The sequence below is a fragment of the Carettochelys insculpta genome, chromosome 11 (genome assembly GCF_033958435.1).
Source record: "Carettochelys insculpta isolate YL-2023 chromosome 11, ASM3395843v1, whole genome shotgun sequence".
Lineage (NCBI taxonomy): Eukaryota > Metazoa > Chordata > Testudines > Carettochelyidae > Carettochelys > Carettochelys insculpta.
This window is the reverse complement of record NC_134147.1, coordinates 22,023,862-22,050,740: the sequence shown is the minus strand read 5'-3', so window position 1 is coordinate 22,050,740 and position 26,879 is coordinate 22,023,862. Positions and strand designations below refer to the sequence as shown.

General features: G+C 45.3%; 1 protein-coding gene across 1 annotated transcript in view; it reads right to left on the bottom strand.

The window, feature by feature from the left end:
- The window catches only part of CACNA1D (calcium voltage-gated channel subunit alpha1 D), a 354,295-nt gene that overhangs the window by 201,731 nt on the left and 125,685 nt on the right, over nt 1–26,879 (bottom strand). Inside the window, exon 4 of the mRNA XM_075006076.1 lies at nt 7,365–7,504. Within this exon, the coding sequence (XP_074862177.1) occupies nt 7,365–7,504 (140 nt within the window). The remainder of the gene's footprint in view (nt 1–7,364; nt 7,505–26,879) is intronic.

Genomic DNA, 26,879 nt, shown 5'->3' with positions numbered 1-26,879 from the left:
AAGATGACCTATGCTCCACTCAGAATACAAACGTTTATTTAGGTCAAGTAAGTCAAGTAAGCATGTGAGTAATCACACTGACTTCAATGAAATTATTCATGTTCTTAATGCTAGGTGTATGGTTAAGTATGCTGCTGAATCAGACCTGAGTTGGGGAGATTCTGTCAGGCTCTCAGTGAATAAGTACTTCCTCAAATTAGAAATCCACCATGACTACAGTGAACTGCTGTGCAAGCATCTGCCCTTGGGATCGAATTCTGGATTCTTTTCTCAGGCAAAGCTCCTACTGAAATCAGTGTGGCTCTGTCTCCACTTGCATTCCTCTTTCAAAAGAGGCATGCAAATGAGGGAAATTGAAAACACAAATAAGGCACTGATTTATATATCTGGTGTCTCACATATTCTCCTTTTGAAAGAGCTTCTTTAAAAATTGAAAAAGCAGTGTAGACGCAGCTCTTTCAAAAGCAAATCCCATCTTTGAAAGAACACATCTTCCTATTTTGTTTCAAGAAGAAGGGTTCTTTCGAAGATGGGGTATATCTTTGAAACAGCCACATCTACATTTTTTCCTTTCAAAAGATCTGCTTTCAAAAGGAGACTATGCAAATAAGATGCCAAATATGTAAATCAGTACCTCATTTGCATGTTCATTTTCATTTATTTGCATGCCTCTTTTGAAAGAGGAATGCAAGTGTAAACACAGCTTTGTCAGTTTAGCCTGAAAAGAGAATGGAGGACCAGGCACTAAATGAGTGGGTGGATTATTCGCTAAAAATCCATAAACTGCCTAATTTCAATGAGAGTTTTGACAGAGTTGGGACAGAGAAAAAAATACAAGGCTGGCCTTCAGCTCTGCCAGATACATCCATCCTCCCAAACCATCAAGCTATATAGCCTTCAAGCCCATGAGGTTTTTTAAATACAACCTTTACTAGCCAATACAGTGTACAAAGGCCATTTTATAAAACTTTCAATTAAATGTCCCAATTATTTATGTTAGAAAACTGCCTTCTGTATAGGCACCATAATTTCTTGTCTTATAGATGTGCATTTTAGAATGCTTGTCATGATTTTGCCTTCGGAACCATTACATTTTCTGTTGACAATGCACAGTAAGAGCATTTCATTTAATGTGTTTAGTGCTAGACACGGGGCAGTCCTTTGAAGCTATTAAAATATCTAATGAAGTTCTGTAACAAATTCATTCAAGAGGAAGCACATCCAGAGATTATTCAAAAATTATTTTTTCAACAGGTTTCTCTCTGAGGGGTGCAAATTAATCAAATTAACTGGCCCTGTACTTGCTTATCATGTTCTGGAACCAATTATCTTAAAATCAGGATGCTTGGGCAAGAGCACTGCATTTTCAGTGTGTCACTGACCTGTGTTTTCTTATAGCTAGGGATGTCATTTGGGAAGTGGGGGTCCTATGGGGTGCTGTAGCCCACCTCCCTCAATTTTGAACCTCCTAATATAACACGAGGGGTTTGCTTAAGGGCTATGTCTGGGGTTAGGTCATGAACTTTAAGGCTACATCTACACTACCATGGAAGACTGACCCGCTCAGAGTTGATCTTCTGGGGTTCGATTTTACACATCTAATATGGATGGGTGAAATCGCACTCCCAAGGGTCGCAATTGACTCCTGTACTCCTCATGAGATGCGAGCAACTCTTCCATCAACCTTCCCCGTATAGACAGACAAGTTAGCTGAGAGCAGATACACTGATTTTAGCTATGCAATTGGTGTAGCTAGACCTGTGTATCTGCGGTCGACTTTCTTAGTCTACTATAGATATAGCCTGACTGGAACAAAGCTTTTGCAGCTCCCAGCTTCTCCTTTGGAACTGGGAGTTTCTTTATAAACAGAAGAAGGCAGGGTGATAAACATAACAAATGGCTTGTCATTCAAGTAACTGAGGGATCATTAGATGATCATGCAAATGTTGTCAGCTACTCACTTAAAATATAGAAAACAATAGTGTGCTGCAGGGGTAGGTACTGTTCAACTTATTTATAAATTATCTTCAAAAGGGAGTAAACAACGAGGTTGCAAAATTTGCCATGATACAAAATTACTCTTATTAATAATAATTACTTATTAAGTCCAAAGCTGACTGCTAAGAATTACAAAGGGATCCAACAAAACAGGGTGACTGGGCAATGTAATGGCAGATGGAATTCAATGCTGATAAATGCCAAGCAATGCACATGGAAAAATATAATCACAGCTACATATACAAAAATGATGGGGTTTAAATTCGCTGTTACCACTCAAGAATGGTATCTGGGAATCATTGTGGACAGTTCCCTGAAAACATCTGCTCAATGTTCAGCAACAATCTAAAAAGCTAACAGAATATTTGGAGTCATTAGGAAAGAAATGGATAATAAGAAGAAAAATAACATATTGCTTCCATATAAAGTCATGGTCTACCCTCATCTTGAATACTACGTGCAGATCTGGTCACCCCATCTAAAAAAGAAGATCTATTGGATTTTGGAAAGGTACATAGAAGGGCAACAGAAATGCTTAAGGTTAAGGAACAGCTTTGATATGAACAGAGATTAAAAAGACTGGGACTTTTAAACTTGGAGAAGAAATGACCAAAAGTGTGGGAGGATGTCAGAGGCCTATTAAGTTATGAATGTTGTGGAAAAATTGAATAAGAAAATGTTATTTACTCCTTTGCTAACATAACATGAGAAGGTCACCCAATGAAATTTATAGGCAACAAATTTAAAACAAACAAAAGAAATTACTTCTTCATGGAACCCTTTGCCAAGGGATAGTGGAAAGGCCTAAACTATGGTTACTACCTAGGATCAGCAGGGATGGTGATCCCTTTCCCCTGTTTGCCAGAAGTTAGGAATGTGCAACATGGGTTGGATCACTTGGACTATGTTTACACAGCAGCATTATTTCAAAATACGCTATTCTGGAAGCCTATGTCTACACTGGCTCTGCCCTTTAGAAAGGGGCATGTTAATGAGGCACTTCGGAAGATGCTAATGAGGTGCTGACATGAATACGCAGTGCCTCATTAGCATAATGGTGGCTGTGTGCGATCTGAAAGTGCCGCTTTTGGAACATACACTGCCTGTGTAGACAGGGCCCTTCAAAAGGACCCTCTGGACTTCAAAAGTCCCTTCTTCGTATTAGGTTTTAGGAAGAAGGGGCTTTCGAAATCAGTGGGTCCTTTCAAAAGGCCCCAGTCTACACAGGCAGCTTGTGGTTCGAAAACAGCACTTTCAAATAGTGCACAGCTGCCATTATGCTAATGAGATGCTGCATGTTCATGTAAGCGCCTCATTAGCATCTTCCAAAGTGCCTCATTAACATGGCCCTTTTGAAACGGAGGAGCCAGTGTAGATGCAGCCAAGGAGACTTTCCAGAACAGCTTATTTCAAAATAGCACAAGTACACACAGTACAGCCTATTTAGAAATAAAGCCACTAGATGCACTATCCCTTATTTCAAAATAGGTGCTATTCCTCGTAAAATGAGGTTTAACTAATTCAATACAACGTATCCATTATTTTAAAATTATTTCAAAATAGGGGTTGCATTGTGTAGACACTTGCAATGTTATTTTGAAACAGAGGCCGTTATTTCAAAGTAACTTTGCTGTGTAGACATACCCTTGATGATTTCTGTTCATTCCTTCTGAAGCACTTGGCATTGGCCACTGTTGGAAGACACAATGCTGGGCTAGATAAACTACTGGTCTGATCCAGTTCTGATGGCCTGATACCCCTCAGAGGATGGATAGTTCAGTGCTTAGAGCACGGGACTTATAGACCCAAGATTGTGAGCTCAGTCCTTGAGGGAGTCTTTCAAGGGTCTGGGACAGGTTAAATTAAACAAAAAATCTGTCAGGGATGGTGATAGGTCCTGCTTTGAAGGCAGGGGACTGGACTCAATGACCTCTCAAGGCCCTTCCAATTCTATGATATGGTTACATAGAACCCAGATGTATCTGCTTCCTGCTATAACTCCTATTGGTGAGAGACAGCCAGGAGTCCTGACTTCGTGTCTCTCTCCACAGAATTAGTACCAAAGTAAGAATATACATAAGAATTTTAAGCCTAACCAGTGTCCCTTGAATAACTTGCCATAAGATGTCCTAATACATTAGTATTATAGCTGAATGGATCTAATATTTATTTAATTTTCTTTCTTTTATATAGGAATTAGATATATTGCTCCTGCCAGCCAATCATTAAGTTATCTGCCAAAAAACCTAGAGTTTTCTAGTCCCTTAATAGCCCCTAGAAAGAGGTGATGTTGGTGGGGAGGGGCAGACAGGTTGGTGTTTCTCCCCCTCTGACTGTTTATTTGCTTGTACTGCCCACTGCTTGGCTTGTACTGAGCATGCCCTCCTTTGTGTGTTTAAGCACACACAGACCAAGCAATCTTTGGAATAGTGTACTATGCCTTTGTCTCTCTTATCTGGTCATCATGTGACTACTGTAGCTCTAGACGGCTGAACAAATGCCTAACCTAGCAACCTTACTTAACCATGCTGCTAGTGAACTTGATTCTGTCTTCTACCAAATTCTTGTACATATCTATAGAGAGGTATCAATAAGTCAGTGTTTCCCAAAGGCCGTGTCTACACTAGCCAAAAACTTCGAAATGGCCATGCAAATGGCCATTTCGAAGTTTACTAATGAAGCGCTGAAATACATATTCAGCATTTCATTAGCATGCAGGCAGCCGCGGCACTTCGAAATTGACATCCAGACGGGGCTCCTTTTCTCAAGGACCCCGCCTACTTCGAAGTCCCCTTATTCCCATCTGCTCATAGGAATAAGGGGACTTCAGAGTAGGCGGGGTCCCTTCGAAAAGGAGCCCCATCTGGATGAGCCCCACGGTGGCGAGCCGCATCAATTTTGAAGTGCTGCGGCCACCCACATGCTAATGAAGCGCTGAATATGTATTTCAGCGCTTCATTAGTAAACTTCAAAGTGGCCATTTGCATGGCCATTTCGAAGTTTTTGGCCAGTGTAGACAAAGCCAATGTGTGGTATGTATACCACTGGTGGTATGAGAAAGGATTTCAAGGGGTATGCAACATAAAATAAATTACTAAAAATCAGGAGATGAGCACTGGGATGGCACTGGGAGACGAGATACACCAATAAGGCCAAAGTCCCAATGGGGTATGTGAATATTTTAAGTTTGGGAAACACTAATGAATGTAAGGGAGGATAAAACAGTATAAAGGGAAGACTGTGTTATAAATTCTTGTAGGTCACCTCTAAATTTGGCTCTGTCTCCAAAACAGCATATCATAACAAAAAAATTATCGCTGTGTTCTAAAAGTAACTACAACTGGCTAAGGTTAATTATATTAAACGCTAATCCCTGAATCCATAGTAAACAGGAATTGAATTGTCTCCCATCAGATATTCAAAGCCTTATTCCATGAGCCACGTCACTAGTCCAAAATAGGAAGCGTTGGTGTACAAGGTGCCAACCACGTAGTCAAAGGTTCAATCCACCATGAAAGAGTAAAGGGAAACCTAAGCAGGGCATCATATCAGATTTTGGTGAGTGGAGCGGGGTGAACTCTGCATGCTGTAATAGCGGTCCTCTTTACCCTTACTAACAACTAAGACAAAGTATTGGATAAGTTGTTGACCCATGCCTAAATTATCTTTAATCTCCATCTTGCCTCACTATTCAGGAATCCCCATTCTTTCCTTCTTTTCTTTATATTTAAATAGCTAAATAATCTTTCACTATTGTTCCCTTTCCTCCCACTTTGACCAGCAGCATGAACAGACCAGATTACAGCAATAATTTCAATAATTTTTGATTATTGAAATATATTTGAACATTGGCCATTTACTTATGCACAAAACAATAAAAGACTTAGTAAGTATAACTATTCCACAAACATAGGCCTTTCTTACTAAATTACATCATTTTCCTTCATTACCTCAGCGATGTGAATTAGAAATTATCTCTCATGCTCACACACTCTCTCTGTATGTCTCAAATTCCTGGCTCATTTCAGTTAAGGCAAACTCTGAGCATCATTTAGCCTATTTTTAAAAATGCATTATGGGACATTGCATGCCAAGGATCACTTTGCAAGTCAACAGCAATATTTCAAATTATGTTAAATGGCATGGCACTTTTTCTTCCCTTTTTTCTGACTTAACAGGATCTTCACTATTGGAAATAAAAAATTCCTATGTCAAGCTGAGCTGACAAAATTTGCATATTTAGAGGAAAGAAACTATACACCATAAGCAGTGTTCCCTGTAAGATGTGACTTGTGTATCCACTTACGGGAGATTCACATGCTTCCCAGCTGATTAGCAGAGCAGCCACAGGTAGGTTTCTGCTGGTAGTGCTCATTTGTATGTCTCAGTGCACATAAAAATTAATTCTGCACATGAATGGGAAATATACACATATGGATGGAAAAGATTAGAGGAATATTGGCTATAAATTTAACTCTTTGATGCCTGACCACAGAATTTCCTAATGCAGCATATAACACAATGGGAATCAATCTTAACTGATAATATAAAACTTGCTGGTACAACAAGGATCAGATGCTACAGAGCCTTTACACAGTCACTTGGTGACAATGAGGCAGTTGTAAGGAACTTCCCTATTCTTGAGGGCTGCACAGAGGAGTACGTACTGCACAGCAGAAAATGCAGGAATGCTCTCTCAGTGCTCCCCTGGGAGGTTCATGGCAGAGGGCAGAAAAGAAGAATTATAGCTCCATTCTATCCTCTGCACCAACCTGTCCAGCCACATAGAGGGAAGGGGACCCATGCGTAGCACCCCATGAAAGGGAACAGTATTGTCCAATATCTCTCTCACACCTGTGGGTGACTAGTAGATTCAGGCAAAGTATTTCTAGTGCTGCATGTGAGGAACACAGTGTAACTCCAACCAACCTCAACAATGGTCTGTGCTTAAAAGGCATAACTGTGCCCTAAAAGATTATGGACCCAACCTAGCAAATTTCTATTCACCTGAATGGGAGAACTCACATGTATAAGAGATTGCAGGACAGAGGTCCAATATTAGATCTTGTTATCTCATCCATTTTTAGGCAGAACTCATTGAATGCATTGTGTTCTTCAACTTCAAGGCTGATTGTACAATAGGACCCAAATTTCAAATTTTCTGAATTGGAAACCTTTTAAGACTCAGTCCTGCATCCTCACTCACGTGGGCTGTCCAATAAATTATGTATGAGTAAAAGTTACAAGCATTAAACCTTCAGTCCCATCAGAATAAGGCATACGACTCACTTGCCATAAAACCAGTACCACACCTTCAGAACAATGTTTTAAAGCCTTGTTTTAAAAGTGAAATATGAATGACTTACCCTACTACTACTATTACAAAATCCAGTAAATTCCATCCATTTCTAACATACGCATTGGGGTGTAATAATAATCCATATGCTATAATCTTCAAAAATGTTTCAACTGTAAAAATAATCAGGAAGGCATATTCTACTTTTTCCTGTAAAAGAGGAGAAGAAACAAGCATTAGAAAAGAAGATGCAGTAATTCAAAATGTATTTTCTTTAATTAAAGCATAAAATGGATAACTGAATAATTGTATCATACCAGTCAGTATTAGGAGGGCACGCTGACTCAAGACGGTTCCTCTCTCTGAATCTAAACAGCCCTTTCATGGCATTTGACATAACATTTAGAATAGTCAATACAATGGGCTATAATTAGATAGGAATTTTCTTGTTTTGACACTGCTTTGGAGACAATTCAGATTTATGTCCCAATTCTACAAACACTTGAGCACATCCTTAACTTTACACATGTGATTTGTCCCACTAATGGGAATACTTGCATGCATAAATTTGAGCACATACTTATGTGCTTGTAGGACTGCACCTTGAGGAAGGCATATGTTAAGGTGGCCTTACCTTACTTAAATTTTACATCTTCCTATTATAGCAAGTAGGACCTTGTTTACTTACCTTCAGCACCAATCTATTTCAGCTATGCAAACAGAGTAGCTGAAGTAAACATACCTCCCACAGTGTCTTGCATGTGTTAAGATCAATGGGAGCTGCTCTCCCATTGATGCCAGCTACTCTTCTCATCTTGGCAGAGTACCAGCATTGACAGGAGTGAGCTCGGACTTACATTTATCTCAACTACAGTAGAAGTGATAAACTGACAGCCACTGGGTTGAGTGCTGCCATGTTAATCCACTATGTAGAGGAGACAAGGCCTGAGCTACACAAACAGAATATCACAATGGCAGAATGGGTGTAAGATGACCTAAACCTAACATAAGGGAGTCTTAGTTTAAGAGCCTCTAAGTTATACCAATTTGCACTTCAACTCTGAATTTGCCCCATGCATTTTTTAAAATGTATATTATTAAAATTTACATTTTAAATACGGTTAAGTATGTACCTTGAAGTTGTTTTCATATTTTCATTGCTAATTGGTCAGTATCTTTCTATTATATTATTTATTAAACAAGTATTTAATGTGCTTCTATTTGAGATAAATTGTGAAAACAGCTATCAAAATGGATCAGTTACAGCTATTCTTTCACATTCTGAAATCATCACTTCATCAATTTATACATTTTTGTTTACTTGTCTGCTGCTACACAAGGGTTGGAGCCAAGAATACAAAACATAAAGAGAACGATTTACTTTTTTATACTCAATTAGGAGTTCATGGGCAACTGTTCACTACAATCATACACAACATTAACTCTTTGAAATTTAAGTGCTCAATAATGATTACATTCCTTCCCTATCTATTCAAACATCACAGATAACACAAAGAAAGATATATGTTATTCTAAGCTATTTTTTGTTAATCAGCACTGATACAGTTGCTGCCCTGTATATTGAGCTGAGGGTAGCTGGCTGGCCAGCAAAGTGAGAACAAGTTTTGATGGCTTGTGGCAAGGAAGGGAGACATAAAACTGCTGGAAAGGAGATCAGTGTGGTGGCTGACTCACCACCCAGGAATGAGGGGTTTAAAAAGGTCATCCTGTGCCTGTACCCTCCCGCTTCACCCTTCACACGAAGCAGGCTAGGCAGGCTATATCTGCTGTGGCATTAAGCAAGCCACCTCATTGAGGGGAGCTGGGAGGAAAATGTCCCTTTCCACCATATTGGCCAGGTGCAGTTATTATTTTTTCTTTTTCTTTTTGCCTTTCTCAGAGCAGGTTCAGGTGGGCACTGTTCATGCAGAACATGTTAGGCAGTAGGCCACATGTCACAACCCATGAAAGTGTATAGTGGATGGTCAGTCCAAGTACTCCATCAAGGAAAGCAATAATGGCTTGGAGAAAGGACTTGAGAAGAGGTGCTCAGTAATTGAGCAAGTCTAGAGTATTTGGGGGCTTCTATGATTGGCAAGGCCTGGAGCCAACTCTCCCATCATTATAGTCCACCTTATCCCTTTTATAAGGAGGGGAGGTGGTTGGTAAAATCCGGGCAATGGATTTGCTGGAGGGACCTTGATGGAAATGGCGGGAGCTGGTAGAAGCCTGATGACAGTTGTAAGGTCCTGGCAATGGATCTGCTAGAGGGTCATTTGTGGATAATGGGTGGGAACTGATCTAAAAACTGACAAAGGGAGGACACCCAAAGGAGTGGCTTAACTTAGGTAGTGGGTTGTGGGGGATTATCACCTCTTGTGGAAAACTGCCTGGAACTGGGTGGCTTACTGACCTCCAAGTTTCATCTTGGATAGCAGTCTCCAAATCAATCTTGGAGGTTTTCCCCCTTCCCACTTTTTCCATCTCTAAATTTTATTACGGTAGGGACCTACTCCTACTTTCAGGCCATACAAGTCTCCCATTGACATCAACAGGAGCAGAATAAAATGGAAAAGGTGTTTTAAGCATATTCAAAATAAGAACATTCCACAATTTTTTTTCATCGACTTGGCTTCCAGCGATTATTTGCTACATGCTAAACAGTATTATAAACATCCCATACATGCAATGTCAGATATAAGTCAAGCTCCCTTTAAAAAAAAAGGCCAATGGCAATAATTCTTATTGTCATGAAAATGTAAGTTCTTTTTAATAGATCAGGGAGAAAAATATGTTGCCATTTCAACATGATTATATTTTACAATCTCGCTGAAGAATGAAAAGAACGTCACCAAGGTGTGCGGGGGGAGGGGGGAGCACAAAGCATATAAAAGCTAAAGGGAAACAAAATTCGAGCAATGATCTACTTTCTGGAGGTAGCTTTTGTGAACCTTGCAGTCTCAGATTTGCAAATTCTGCCTTCCGCCCTCCACACACACACAAGTGAGCATGATTATTCCAGGGGTGATGTTTTGGGAAGTGTTTTTAGTTTCCTCAAAATCTGTGCTACATACTTAGTTAGAAAAACTCCTTACAATCTAGACTGTCATAAGTGGAAGCAGAAATCATCTAGAGGACCCCTCCTGGCAATTCCCCTGTTGGAGGGATTCCTTAGAGGGCAGAGTCGATTTACACAGCTCTCAGGCCCCCCTTCTCACACATGCTAGCTCAGGTAGTGTGTCGGGGCATGAAAGAAAGGTAGCCAGAGTGTGCTACGCTCCAGCTATTCACTGCTGGCATACAGTCCCTTAAGTACCAATGTGAGTTGGCTCAAGTTAGAATAGTCCTCAGGTTGCTCTAAACATCTGCTAGGACCACAGCAAGTTCTCTTACTCTGCCGCTCTGATAACAAGTTGGGCATTACCCTTTCCCCCAACCTTTGTTACCAGAATATCATGTAATAATGTTTGAGTAGAACCTCTGAATGAATGTTTTTCCAATACGTCTTCAACCAGCTAAAACAAGTTGACACTTCTCCGCGGTGTTCAGTTTTCAAAAGAAAACAAGTCCATAAAAACTTCAATAAAATGTATTATTATTATGTGAAAACAGAAATGGATTCTGAAAACCCTTACCCGCATGAAGATAACTCATACTCTGACTACAAATTCACCAATACATCATACTGAAATAAAAATCAGTACCTAATTCTACATGTATCCTCCTGTCAGAATTATTGTATTATTTAATTCATCAGCTATAGAAAGATCACAAATATTTTCACATATCCATTTTACTTTTTCATGAGCAATTTTGGAATGCAACATTTGAAGCTTTTGGATGTTGTACACTAGTTTTTCAGACCACTTACACTGACTAAAAATGATAGACTCATTTTATGATGCTCTGTGACATTCTTCATAGTTTTATATTTTCAGAGAGTTTAAGACTAGAACACACCATTATATATAATCTAATCTGATATAATTCTGGATGTCGCCAGCTATCAAATTTTACCCACCTACCCCTATATTGAAGCCATTTATTTTAGTTAGACTAAATCATTTCCATTCTCAGAAGACAAAGCTGTTGCATGTTACATGCAGGGAGCTGGAAAAAACTGATATGCTACCAGGAGCTTTGCAATGGCAGGGAACTGATTAGGTGAGCAATGCCCAGCAAATGATTCATTCCCCAGGATTCAGAGGAAAGTGAAGAAAAAAACCCATGGACCCTTCCAAGCTGATATGAAAAATAATTCTTCTCTCATCCCAAATCTGGCATTCAGTTTCAATCTGAGCACATGAACAAACCACTCCACTCCAGTGTCTATGACAGAGGATTTTCTAACAACCGCAGAGAACTGGTCTATCTTAGCCACTATTCCACCTCCAACTGTAGCCAATCTGTGGTATTTCAGACAAAAGGGGGTGGAAAAACCAACCCTGAATATACCTGACTAAGTATGCATCAGGGAAAAAATTCTTTCCTGATCCCTGCAGTCCACTGGCTGAATCATGAGATTATTTTATAGTCCTTGTCTTAACAAAGAGCTCCAAGCATTATGAGCATACTAAAAAGGCAAAGCACAACTTCCTGCCCTCCCTATTGCCCAGGAAGGAAGGTGACATGCTGACAGGTCAGTTCAGGTAACAGCATCAGGCCAGTTAATTTGTATATCAATATCAAAGCAATGTTAAATGTACTACTTCACTCGAGCGTTAATTTAGTTCAAAGGAAATGTGAATGATATTGTCTTCACTTGTCTGTAGCTTGGTTGATTGACCTCAATCTATATTACATATATCCCTATACTTATTTAACCCTATATCAAATGTGTAGGAAGCAGCCAATCTGGGGCCAGCAAGCCCAAATAAAAAGAGCTGTAGTGTAGAACAGGGTTGGCCCCTGCTGGGAACTCTAGGAGTGAGGACTGTGGCTGCTTCTACACTCAGCCCCCCAATCAGAGGTGGTATGGTAATGAGGCAATTTGAAGCAGGGTAATGAGGTGTTAACATGCATATTCAGTGTTCATTAGCATAATGGCAGCCATGCAAATTTCTAAGTGCAGACTTTGAATTGCAGATTGACAGTGTAGATGATAGATGTGGCTTCGAAATAAGTGCCCCAATTCAAAATTCCCTTACTCTGATCTAGTGTTGTAGAAGTAAGGAAATGTCGAAGTGGGGTGCTTATTTTGAAGCTGCCCACATCTTCATTATCAATCTGCAATTCAAAGTCTGAACTTTGAAATTCCTGCGGCAGCTATTATGCTAATGAGGTGCTGAATATGCACATTAGCGCCTTATTAGCCTATTTTGAATTGCCTCATTACCATGCCACCTCTGATGGGTAGGGGGGAGCATAGAAGCAGCCTGAGTCTCTAGTAGGCATTCCTTGTAAAGAAATCACATTTTTTTTCAAAGTTGAATGTATCTAACTTCAGTTTCCACCTACTGGCTCTTGCTACTCCTTGGTTATCAAGGGTGAAAAGCCCTCACTATAAGATGTCTTTGCCATGTACCTATACACGGTTATGAAGTTACCTCTTAACCTTCTTTATGATAAGCTAAATAAGTTGAACTCCTTTAGTCTCACACTGTCAGGCTTTCCTCTTAGCCCTTGGATCAATTTTGTGTCCATCTTTTGAACTCTCTCTAGTACTTCCAAAATCTGGAACCATGGACACCAAAATTAGACACAGAAATCTGCTAGTGGTCTTACCAGTGCTATGTACAGAGGCCAGATCACATCCCTATTTCTGCTTGCCATTCCCCTTTTTATAAATCCAAGAACTCCACTTGTCCTTTTTGCCCAGCACTAGACTGAGAGCTCATGTTAAGGGCATTGTTGTAGGATGACCCCTAAGTCTTTCTCTGAATCACCAAGAAAGTTAGTCAAGTTAGTTTCCTATCCTGTAGAAATAGCATGCATTTTGTTTTCTCAGATGTATTACCTTGCATTTGTCTGTATTAAATTCATTGTGTTGGATTATGACCATTTACTCAAGTCATTCAGATCACACTGTAACAGCAAACCTGTCCTCCTCACTATTTCCCACCCTCCCAATCTTTGTGTTCACTGCAAACTTACGACCCAAGACTTTTTACATCATCATCTGGATTGTTGAAAGAATATAAAATATCATTGGAACGATACCTGGGGGACCCTGCTGGAAACCACCCATTAAACAACTGCATTTTGAGACTTGTTAGCGAACCAGTTACTAGTCTAGCTCATCTGTGCTCTGTTAGTTTCATATCCAGTTGTATAATGGAGTGAAATGCCTAGGAGAAAGCAAAGTATGCTGTATCAACACAGTTGCCCTTATTAAACAGACCTGTAATCCTGATAAAAGATAACAGGGTGTTTTAATAAAATCTCTATCCCATGAAACCATGACAACTGACATTACTTGCATTTTAACAGTGCTATTATTTTATCCAGAACCAAGGCTAGGCAAATTGGTCTATGATCCCCTTTTATGGTTTTCAAATAGTGGGGGCTATGTTGACAATCTGCTAATCTGTTGGAATTTCCCCGGTTTTACAAGATTTGTGGAAAAATTAATATCAGTGGTTCAGAGAGGATCTCAGCTAGTTCCTTTAAGTTGTTTGAGTGTTTAGCAGTGTTGCCTCCCATCGTACTTTCTTACGAATGGTAAATGCTCTTTTTCATCCGAAACATCAGATGAAGAGGTTTACCGATGAAAAGCCTTATTCATGACCTGCAATTTTTAATTATGAATCATTATTATTATATGGGAGAGATTCGTTCTTAGGGATGAGAGGAATAAGAGGATTTCGAAATGTGTGGGGTCCTTTCAAAAAGGACCCCCATGTTGCTGTGCCGAGCTACGCGCGTTCAAAAGCGATGCTTTCGAAGCACTGCTGCCGGCAGCATACGAATGCTAATGAGCTGCTGAATATTCAGTTCAGCACCTCATTAGTATTCTTCAATTTGGCCATTAGCATGGCCATTTCAAAAAGTTTTGGCCAAGTGTGGCCACAGACTGAGAGCCACGACTGGTGGCTGTAAACAAACTTTGTGAGACCACAGGAAACTTGGCCGCATCCATGATAAGTGGTCATCCAGATAAATAAAAGCATGCCAGATTATGGAGTTTGCTGGATGAGAGACTTCTGAGTTAGAGAGGTTCAACCAGTAATAGACAAATGTTATTTAGGGGCCCAATGCTATTCCTACCCAAGTTAATGAGAGTTTGGTCACTGGTTGTAGTTACAGCAAGACCAGTTCCAATCTCCTTACCAAGGCCCAGTCCTGCAGTAGTACCTAGCACTTTGCCAGTGTTGCTCACTATCTTGAAGCCATATGATCAACAGAAGGAGACTAAAAAGCATCTTACTTACTTCCATATTAAACATGGCTGATGATGTACTGAAGATCAGAAGTATTATAATATAAAATTTCCCTCCATCCTATGTACAAATATCGTAGAACTCAGTGGAATTAATTAAGAACTTTTAAGAGGAAAAACAACATAACCAAACCACACGACCAAAAAAAGCAACAGCTGAGCAGTACTGATTAGACGCAACATGGCCCTTCTGAGAACAGGACAGGTTAATGAACTCCACTTCAGGACCGACTTAATTTATATTGATCACATATTACAACACAAATGTTACCTTCAGACATCTTTAGCATTTAATGATTTCAGTGAAGATGATAACCTTCATTTTCTTAGTACAGAAATGTGTTTGCTTTCTTTTGAGTAAATCAGCTTAGTAGAAACTCAGTTACTCAGGATGAAATCTTTCCTTTTTTTTAAACCAGACATATGGTGCATATTAGTCATCATTTACCTTTATGTTTCCACATTCTCTGAAGGAAATATGCAAAGCTATTGCTATAGTCGGTAAAACAATACACTGAAGCTCAGATTTAAGAAGTTTCATGACAATTTTTTTTCAGAATAAAAAGTAATCGGGTTGCAAAACTATAATATGTTCGTACTTGAAGTTCTCTGTTCCTTAGAGCTGGATTAATTCTCAACTGAAAAAAATGGTTTCTGCATTCATACAGTGATACTTTTTGATACCAATGAATCAGAATGCTAAGAGATTATAGGATGACATAACTCAGTAAAATAAAATAACCAGACTGTTCAACTTTCTGCAGTGCAGGCATGGGCAAAGGAAAACAGAGGCTGTAGTATGCTTGATTTTTGGATTAATAAATCAATATAAACTAGTCAGTGACCTTCCACTGCCTTGACAATACATAAGACCATTCATCTTTTTTATAAATATTGCCCATCATTTCAAATTCTATTTGATCACTCTAAGGGAAGACACATTTGTGTTTTGATGTTCAAAATATACTAAAGTCATTTCGGGGGTTTTTTTATGTGTGTTTTTAGATCTCCGCAACCATTTTAAGTGATATCACAGTGATACTTTAAGAGGAAAAGAAAAGGGAAACTAGATATTTCCACATTAGGAACATGACTTTTTTATATTGTTAAAAGATGAGAAAACATTCAACAGTTGGTCATCAATGTAGAAAATTAAACTAAAACACTAAAATCTGGGCTTTCTGTTTGAAAGAAAGAAAACTGAATTAAAGCTTTATGTTGTTTGTTCCTTTCATACTGTTTAAGTACTGTTTGCCTCCTTTTTTTCTATTTAGAGATGGCTCTAAACAAAAATGCTATACCTGTATCTCCCCAAAAATGCGGGTGAGATAGGTACCCTCTCTTTAAATCTGGAGCAGGACTCCAGGTAGGGAGGGCTGAGAAATTAGAAAGATCTATAGTGAAACAGAGAGAATCAGAGAAATGCATGGAACAGTAACAGTGGTTTTGATACGGTTATGGATCCACAAGTATGAATTCCACTCTTGATAAGATTGAATTCTTTTTGGCCCAAAGTGTATGTTGGTGCCACATCTGTACACCTGTGTGACAAGGCATACACATTGGAGAGGAAGAGGTTGAAGAACTACTTCGGGCCTTGGCAGCCCCATTCAGTCACATGTTTAAAGCATGCATGGACTGAAGCATTAGCTTAAAATGGGAGTAGAATATCTCTTTAACAGGCAGCTACTGGAGGTAAATAAACGTATAATGTTAGTGCCTCAGAGGAAACACTGTGGCTGAACCAGCTGCCTGGAACCACTGACTGCTGAGAAGCTACCTCGCGGGAGAAGGGTGCTGGAAACCTGCAAGTTCTCGAAATAATCCTTTTTAATTTTGTTTATATGTCTTGGAAATACTTTTTTTGTGTAAAGGAGCCTGGCAGGAAACAAACTACGAAAGTTTGGGTGCAGAACCTTGGTGCCCACCATTTGCTCCTTGAATGGAATCTGGTGGACAGTGCGGGCACAGGTTTCCCTATCAACCCACAAATGGGGCTGAAATTGAAAGGCCTACTCAGTTACAGAGGAATATGGACTAGGAAATCCTTACAATCCTGAGGGCTCAGGACTCTGAGACCTTGGCCTGGCACAGCCTGGAACTCATGGTAAGGCAGTCAAAGCTGCATAGTTTGCAACATTGCTGTAAGCCTGTGACCAGAGCGCCAATTAAACCCAAAACCATAAAGAGCCCAATACAGGGTCAAATTTGCCAGGTCCCAAAGTGGCTGATAAGACAAGGTACTGAGCCTGTGTTTTTCCAAGAGTGAGGTTACAAGTGAAGTCCACAACAGGGACAGAAGCTGCATTTTCTGTGTTGGCTATTTTTTCTCTCTCCTTTTGTGTGTTTGTCCTGTTAAAATTCTTAGAATTCTCTGTTAATATTCTTAGAAAATGGGATCAGACCTTATCAGCAACAATAAAGAGAAGTTACTCACTTGTGTAGTAACGATGGTTCTTCGAGATGTGTCCCCGTGGGTGCTCCACTGTAGGTGTCGGGCTCGCCCCGGCGCCACAAATCGGAAACTTCTAGCAGTGTCCGTCAGGTCGTGCATGCGCCAATGTGTGCTGCTCCCCCACGCGCTCTCGGCCACGTGCGCAATCCGGTCCCCGCCAGTTCCTTGACCAACCACCCTGGATGCTCCTGAAAAACAACGGACAGAGATCCAAAGCGGGGAGGATGGGTGGGTAGTGGAGCACCCATGAGGACACATCTCAAAGAACCATTGTTACTACACAAGTGAGTAACTTCTCTTTCTTCTTCCCCCGTGGGTGCTCCACCGTAGGTGACTACACAGCAGTGACCCCAAGTAAGGAGGTGGGTAATCGAGTCATGTGCAGCTCACCCTTGAGAGGACTGCTGTTAACAGACGTGTATCCTCCTCGAACACCTGGTGCATGGCATAATGCTTGGCGAAGGTGTTGTAAGAGGACCAAGTCGCCGCTCTGCAAATGTCTTTCGACGGGATTCCTTTGAAGAAGGCCGTCAACGCTGCCATCACTCTGGTGGAGTGAGCCTTGGGCGGAGCTAGCAGAGGGGTGTTACTGAGCTCATAACACAGTTTTATGCAGGATACAATGTGATTCGAAATCCTCTGGGACGACAGGCCTTCCCCTTTCAACCTGGGTGCGATAGACACCAGGAGCCTATCCGTTTTCTGGAAGGACTTAGTTCTGTCTATGTAAAAGGCCAACGCCCTCCTCACGTCTAGCAGGTGCAGCTGCGCCTCCTTGCTGGAGCTGTGAGGCTTCAAATAAAATGAGGGTAAAACTATTGGTTCGTTAAGATGGAACTCCGAGAAAACTTTTGGAACGAAGGCTGAGTGTAACCATAAGGTCACCGCTTCCTTTGAGAATACTGTGAAGAGGAGCATTGCCATTACTGCTGCGAGTTCGCTCACCCTGCGGGCTGACGTAATCGCGAGGAGGAAGGTTGTTTTCATGGTAAGCAGTCGGAGGGGTACCGTAGCCAATGGTTCGAAGGGCGGTCCCAATAGCGTGTGGAGTACCAAGTCCAAATTCCGTGACGGTGGTAACCGTTTCCGTGGGGGGTACAAATTTACCAGCCCCTTTAGGAATCTCGTGACGACAGGATGGGCGAATATGGTAGGCCCTTCCTCTTTGTGTCGGAATGCTGATATAGCCGCGAGATGGACCTTTAGCGAGGATAAGGAGAGTCCGTCTCGTTTCAGCTCCAGCAGGTAGTCTAGAATCACAGTTATAGGGACGTCCAGAGGAGCTAGCTGTTTGGAAGAGCACCAGGAGATAAATCGCGTCCACTTCTGCTCGTAAGTCTTTCTGGTGGAGGTCCTTCTACTGCATTCCAAGACTTGCTTCACTCCCTCCGAACATGTGCTCTCTAAGGTGCTTAGCCATGGATTAGCCATGCCTGTAGGCGGAGCCCCTGAGGATATGGGTGCACTATGGCCCCTTGAGCCTGCGTCAGTAGGTCCAGCACTATCGGCAGGGGGAGTGGTGGGCGGCATGACATGCGCAGAAGCAGGGAAACCATTGTTGTCAGTCCCAGGTTGGGACTATGAGTTTCATGCGTGCTCTCTCCCTTCTGGCTTTCTCGAGAACCTTGTGGATGAGAGTCACGGGAGGGAACGCATAGAGTAGAGGGCCCTTCCATGAGATCATGAAGGCGTCCCCCAAGGACCCCCATCCTATGCCTGCTCTGGAGCAGTACTGAGGGCATTTCTTGTTGTGTTGGGTGGCAAACAAATCGATTTGGGGAAACCCCCATTTGTGGAATACGTGTTGGAGCAGGTCGGAGCAGATCTGCCACTCGTGAGTGAACGCAAAGCGCCTGCTTAGTTGGTCTGCCTTCACATTGTAGACACCGGGTAAGTATGAAGCTTTTAGCGTTATCTTGTTGGCAATGCACCAGTTCCACAACCGGACTGCTTCTGCGCATAGCGCTCGGGATTGGGCCCCTCCTTGTCGATTGATGTAAAACATGGTGGAGGTGTTGTCGGTATTGATCCCGACTACTTTGCCGTGCAGGTACTTCCAAAAGTGTCTGCACGTGTTGAACACTGCTCTGAGTTCTAGTACGTTGATGTGCAGTGTCTGTTCCACGGGAGACCACAGCCCTTGGGTTACTTTGCTGCCAATGTGAGCTCCCCATCCTATGTGGGAGGCGTCTGTTGTAAGAAAAATCGCTATTTGTGGCTGGTGGAAGGGCACCCCTACTAGCATGTTCTTGGGATCTGCCTACCATGCCAGCGATTTTCGCACCTCCGTCAGGGGCGATACTACCCTGTGTGTGGTATGGACTAATGGACTGTAAACGCTCGCCAACCAGTGCTGCAGGCTTCGCATGTGCAGCCTGGCATTCCGTACCATGAACGTGGTTGCTGCCATGTGCCCCAACAGTTGCAGACATGTTAGGATTGGCACCGTGGGGCTGTACATCATAACTTGTACCAGGGATTGGATTGTGCGGAAACGGGCATCGGGTAGGTATACTCTTGCTGTAATAGAGTCTATGTGTGCCCCTATGAATTTTATATCTTGCGTGGGCTCGGTCTTTGATTTTGCGAGATTGATAACCAGGCCCAACAAGCTGAATGTGCTCGCGGTGACGTGTATCAGGCGTAGGACCTCTGCTTTCGAGGCCCCTTTTATAGGCAGTCATCCAGATATGGAAAAATGAACACACCCTGCCTGTGCAGGTACGCTGATACCACCGCCAGGATTTTGGTAAAAACTCTGGGCGCTGAAGAAAGACTGAACGGAAGGACTCTGTATTGAAAATGCTGTTCGCCAACCTTGAAACGAAGGAAACACCTGTGTGCCGGGTGGATCATTATATGAAAATAGGCGTCCTGTAAGTCGAGGGCTGCAAACCAATCTCCATCGTCCAGTGCCGTAACTATGGAGGCAATTGTAGTCATCCTAAAGCGCTGTTTGCGCAAATACCGGTTGAGGGCCCATAAGTCCAAAATTGGCCTCCAGCCTCCTGTTTTCTTCTCTGTTAGGAAGTATCATGAGTAGAACCCCTTCCCTTGGAATTGTTCTGGTACTCCCTCTACCGCCCCTATGAACATGAGATGATTCACCTCCTGTTTCAGCCTGGTCTCATGGGAAAGGTTCATGAGAGAGGACTGGGTGGGAGGTTTTGGTGGCGGGAGTGATTGGAAGAGGATCGCGTAACCCGTGGCTATGATTTCCAGTACCCATTTGTCTGTCGTGATGTTTTGCCATTGGGAATAAAATGGTTTGAGGCGATGATGGAACATGTGTTGAGAGTGGCATTGGGAGATGGTCTTGATATTGCAGTCCTCGACATAGCCATCAAACTTGCTGTCTCGGAGCTTGCCCCGAGGTTGCGTGACTTTGTTGAAGATGTCGCCTGGGGGCCTTATACTGCTGCTGCTGATGGTGGCGCCCATGGTCGTAGCTTTGCTGATATTGTGCACGCTGAGGTTGATAGGCGTAGTGCCTTTGCTGGGGATAGAACTTTTTCCTCCTGTATGGGGAGGTATATACCCCAAGGTCCTAAGTGTGGCCCTCAAGTCCTTGCTGGAGTGCAGGACCGAATCGGTTGATTCTGCAAATAGTTTTTGCTTATCGAATGGAAGGTCCACAATTTTTGTTTGTAGATCTCTGGGAATGCCGGACGTCTGGAGCCAGGATTCTCTGCGCACGACCGCTGCTGTGGCCATTGAGCGTGCTGCTGTGTCCGCCATGTCCAGGGTGATTTGAACTCCCCCTCACGAGGCTACATAACCCTCCTGAACAATCGCCTTCAGCACTGGTTTCTTATCATCTGGGAGAAAGTCCATAAGAGGGGTCAGTCTGGAGTAATTGTCGAAATTGTGGTTGGACAGGTGCGCCGCATAGTTCGCCATTCTTAGTAATAAGGTAGAGGAGGAGTAGACCTTTTTGCCAAACAGGTCTAATTTCCTCACGTCCTTGTCCAATCCTCCTGATTTATATTGGGGTGTCTTAGACTTATGATGTGATGATTCAACCACCAAAGAATTTGGTTGTGGGTGACTAAACAGGAATTCCATTCCTTTGGCTGGAACAAAGTATTTCTTATCCACCCTTTTATTTGTAGGCGGGATGGAAGCTGGGATCTGCCATATGTTGGTGGCTGATTCCATAATGGCTTCGTCTAGCGGAATGGCTATTTTGGATGAAGCCGGGGGGTCTCAGATTTTTCAGGAGTTTATGATGTTTCTCCTGCACCTCTGCTATTCGAATGTCCTGTGTGAATGCTACTCTCTTGAACAGCTCCTGGAATTGCTCAAGGTCGTCCGAAGGAGAGATGTCCCCGGGGACACCCGCCTCATCCGGAGAGGACGAGGAGGCGCCGCTGCGGTATACCTCCTCTACTTCTTCTGACCCTTGAGTTTGTTGGTATACCCGCTCTTTTGCGGGTTGTGAAGGAAGGTTCCTGGACTCTGGAGCAGTGTCTGTCTGGGGAAGCTGTGTTCCTCCCATGGAGCGGGACTGTATGAGGGGGTGTCGGCGGGGTGTGAGTGGGGATCTGCCCCTGGATCTGGACCCCCGATGCCGGTGTTCAGTATGATAAGGGCGGCCATGGCAACACGGGCAAGGGCCCGGAGATGGAGATCTGGACCACGATCGGGATGTGTACATATGGTGTCTGGAAGAGTGTGATCTCTGTGACGACATTGAAAACGGCGGAGATGAGCTGTGATAGTATTCGTAGGGGCCCATGCTGGAAAATGGTGAAGGTTGTCTGAGCCATGGTGATGGTGGCTGAAGGAACAGGGAGGGAGGTCTGAAACAGGCCATTGGAGTGGCTGCCCGGTGCGGCGTGTGTATCTCGGTGGGGGGGGGGGGAGCTGGGCGATAACGGCAGCGCAATGACGTCCGGAGCCGGACTGCGGTGCTGGCTTTTTGTCTTTGCCTTCCCCCACCCCTGTGGAGCAGGCGCCACTCCCTCCGGTGCTGGGGACCTCGGCACCGCTGTTGGTGCCGCGTGGATAGCTTCCTCCAGCACTCTTTGGCCCCGTTCTGGGTGCCCCTCCTCCAGTGCTGTCGGTGCCACAAGGGGCAGTGACGCGTAAGTCTGCGCCGCCGGCTCCGGCGCTTGCCACATCGGTGCCTGCGGCGCCCTCGGTGCCAAATGCTGATCAGTCGGAGGCCCAAGTGCGCTCCTATGCGCTGCTGTATCCCCGCTATGAGCAGCCAGGGGGTCAGGGCCCTGTGTTTTGCTCGTCCTGCTCGCTGGTGTTACCGGCAAGGATCAAGCTGGAGAGAGCTTCCTTTTCTTTTTACCGAGGAGGTTAGGGAGGCCGCCTTCCTCTTGTGCAATCCCCAGGGCCCCTCTTTCTGGGGCTTCTCCGGTGGGTCAGGCTGGAGGGCCTTATCAAACAGGATCATTTTTAGTCTCATTTCCCTGTCTTTCCTGGCCCTGGCTGTAAGCCTAGCGCAATGAGAGCACTTTTGAGTAACGTGAGCCTCTCCAAGACAACGAATGCACTCGCTATGCCTGTCTGAGGCAGGCATGGTCTCGCGGTATGACGCACACCTCTTAAAGCCTTGCGAAGACATCTCCGCCGCGGCTTGTAAGTCTTTAAATGTTAATAGAGTACTTATCGGCTAATGAAGTCTTTAACCAAATAACGTTCACGGCCTCCAGGGGTAGCGGACCACCAAAGGCAGCCGCCTGCGTCCACTCTTCTCCCCTTTGTTCCTCCCTTCTTCTTCTTCTTCTTTTTTTTTTTTTTTGCAGAATGGTTTGAACAGTGAGAACACGACTAACTACTAACAACTAATAACTATCAACAACAATAACCACAGTTTCTCTTTTTTTGTCTCAGGCATTGGAGCCAGAGCAAATTCCATCTGCAGCCGCTGGCGGTTGAGAAGGAACTGGCGGGGACCGGATCGCACACATGGCTGAGAGCGCGCGGGGGAGCGGCGCGCATCGGCGCATGCGCAACCCGACGGACACTGCTAGAAGTTTCCGATCTGCGGCGCCGGGGCGAGCCCAACACCTACAGTGGAGCACCCACGGGGACCACTCGAAGAAGAACAACAGGTCTAGCTTGTTTCAACTTTTTTCTCTTTTTCCAAAATTGAACAGTTAATACCATTTTAATGCTATGTAAGAGACTTTTAAACCTGGAAGGAGAGTTCTTCTGAAAACTCTCTGCAGCCAAAGGGAAAGGGAACAAGTACTGTTAAAACGGACACTTCACATACCAATGCTTTAACTGTTCTTCCTTCTTTTCTGTATCTGCAGTAAAAGATTTAAAGGATTTTTAATGGTGTGTTTACAATGGTACTAAGCTGGCTCAGGTCTCTGTACACTACACTCTTTAATGCTGGACAGTTTCAGAGTCATATTAACACCTTTGACTCTGCGCCTCTTTATTATGTCTAAATTAATGTAATAGTACCATGCAGAAATGAGGGTGACAGAATTATTTGTGTATTTCCGTGTAACCAATCCCCACTCTACCTGCTGAAAAATACACCTCAAATTACTGGTTTGTCTATAGTCACAAAGATGCAGCTGTATTAGTCTGGATATTCACAAAACAAAAAAGCAGTCCTGTAGCACTTTACAGACTAACAAAATGATTTATTAGGTGATGAGCGTCCATGGAACAGACCCACTTATGATCTGGCAAAGAGATATCATCAGGGAGGGGACAGTGTCAATAACTGGGAAGATATGACTAGTTGTTTCATAGGACACTACTAGATAAAATGGAGAAGATCTGGGGAGCTAAATTCATTGTCTGGCAATGCCTCTGCTTTCTGAAGTGTGCAAGGCAAACAGAAAACTTGCAGGAGTGTTGGCAGGTGGCTTATATGCCAGCAAGGCATCCAATCCTCCATTCTCCTCAAATATAACTCCCATTAGCTACGTCTACATGTGAAGCCTACATCAAAGTAGCCTATTTCGATGAATAACGTCTACACGTCCTCCAGGGCTGGCAACGTCGATGTTCAACTTCGACGTTGCGCAGCACCACATCGAAATAGGCACAGCGAGGGAACGTCTACACGCCAAAGTAGCACACATCGAAATAAGGGTGCCAGGCACACCTGCAGACAGGGTCACAGGGCAGACTAGCGCTTCCGGGGCAACAGCTAGCCGCTCCCTTAAAGGGCCCCTCCCAGACACACTCAGCCTGCACAGCACGCGGTTTGCAGAGCCATAGGCACGCACACCTCGGGCGACGCAGTCATGGACCCCCAGCAGCAGCAGCAGCAGCCAGAGGTCCACCCAGCCACCCCTGCAGGAGCAGTGCTCGCCCTGCTCCGTGCCATGCAGGAGGCAGCTGAGCACCTCCTTGCCACAGAGGAGGCGATGCCCGCAGGGGAGGAGGACGCAACCCCCAACCCTGCAGCACCCCGACCCCCCCGCCGCCTCATACGCCAGCGGCTGTGGAGCTACCCCACCAGCACCGACTGGTGGGAGTGGCTGGTGCTTGGGGAGTGGGACGACGACCGCTGGCTCAGGAACTTTAGGATGAACCGGCAGACATTTATGGAGCTATGCCAATGGCTCACCCCCGCACTCAGGCACCAGGACACTGCCATGCGGCGTGCCCTCCCTGTGGAGAAACGGGTCGGCATTGCTGTCTGGAAGCTGGCCACTCCAGACAGCTACCGATCCATGGGACAGCAGTTTGGCATCGGCAAGGCCACCACAGGGGCTGTCCTCATGGAGGTAAGAGGACCCACGGGGGGCGGGGGAGGCAGCCCTGGCAGGGCAGGGGGGCCCTGGCCGGGGAGGGCAGGGGAGGGGAGGGCCACACGCACCCTGCTCACCCCTCATTGGTGCTCTCCCATGTGCTTCCCCTGCAGGTCGTCCGCGCCATCAACGCCATGCTCCTCCACAGGCTCGTGAGGCTGGGGGACCCTGGATGGGACTCACATCCCCATCCGCGCCCCGGAGCACAGTGGAGGACGGTACATCAACCGGACGGGCTACCACTCGGTGGTCCTTCAGGCCTTGGTGGACAGCCGGGGCCGTTTCCAGGACATTTATGTGGGCTGGCCTGGCAGCACCCACGACGCCCAGGTATTCCGCAACTCGGGCCTGTGCCGCCGGCTGGAGGCGGGGACCTACATCCCCCAGCGGGAGATCCCTATGGGGGACACCACCATGCCCCTCTGCGTCATCACAGATGCAGCATACGCCCTCCGGCCCTGGCTCATGCACCCGTACACGGGCCATCTCTCTGCCAGCCAAGAGTGCTTCAACCAGCGCCTGAACCACACGCGCCAGGTGATGGAGCGCTCATTTGGCCGCCTCAAAGGGCGCTGGAGATGTCTCCTCACCCGCCTGGATGCGGGCCCCACCAACATCCCCCAGATTGTGGGTGCGTGCAGCGCCCTACACAATCTGGTGGAGAGCAAGGGGGAAGCCTTCTTTCAGGGCTGGGCTGTGGAGGCCGGCAGGGCCGATGTGCAGCCACCCGCTGCCCCCAGTCGCCAGGTGGACCCCAAAGGGACCCGGGTCCGGGAGGCCCTGCGGGCCCACTTCGATGAGGCCGCGGGGTGAACGCTGCCAGGCCCCCCACTGCCCGCCCCCATCCTCCACAACACTCCCTGCCCCTACGCCCACACCACGGAGCACCCAACAGCACCCCCCCCCACACACTTTTCCTGGACAAATGAAAGCAGACACTTGTTTGTGAAATCAAACTTGTTTACTTGGAACTCTGTTCTAACTAATACTAACTATATATAGGAACTTCTAACTAACAATGTTAAATATGTATGTATATATTAACAAAAACAAACAGGGATAACAAGGAAGGGGAGAACTATTTACATGGGGCAGGGAAGGATCAGACTGTGCAAACGGGGGTCACAAACAAATAAATACAAACTATATACAAGCCCGGAAAACAAAACAGTGGGGGGAATATATACAAGGGGGGGGCCACACCCTGGGCCCCACACCCCTATAGTCCAGCACTGGGGGTGGGCGGCCAGGATCCCCGCGTCGGCCGCAGCCCTGTCCGGCACTGGCTGGGGGCCGGGCGGACCGGTAGATACAGCCGGCGAGTGTCAGCTGGCCCCAGGTCTCCCTCGGCGGAACGGCCCTCGGTGGCGGGGCGACAGCGGATGGCACGGCGACAGGAGCAGCAGGTGGCGTGGCGGGTGGAGCACGCAGGGCGGGCGCAGCGGCGGCCGGTGCAGCATGGGGGGCCAGGTAATCTGCTATGCGGTTGAAGGTCTCCAGGTAGGTCCCCCATGCCTCTTGGCGCCAGGCCAGCGCCCGCTCCTGCAGGTCCAGGTGGCGTTGCTCCACCCGCAGCCGCTGCTCCGCGACCTCCACCTGCCGGCGGTGGAGGGCCAGCAGCTGGGGGTCCGTCGCCGGCGGCTGCTGCTGGGTCCACCGTCTTGCCCGCTGTGGGGCCCGTCAGTCCTCTGCTGAGGGGCTGGCCTGGAGCGATGGTCCCGGAGGGGATTCCGGGACCACTGACGCCTCGCCGGCGCTCTCCGGTCCTTCTGATGGTGCAGCTGTGGAACACAGGAGGCGGGGAAGAAGAGTGGAGACAGGCATTAGTGTGGGACCCGAGCCGTGGCCCTTGTCCCCCCACCCCTGTGCTGCAGGTTCCCCATCCCCGTCCACGGGAGATGCTGCTGTGATGGGGTTCAAGGGTCCCCCTGCACCGCACCCCGTCCCCTGGCGGGAGTGACTCTCACTTCACTCCGCAGGTCTGACAGGAGAGGTTTCTTAGGCAACAGATGCCCA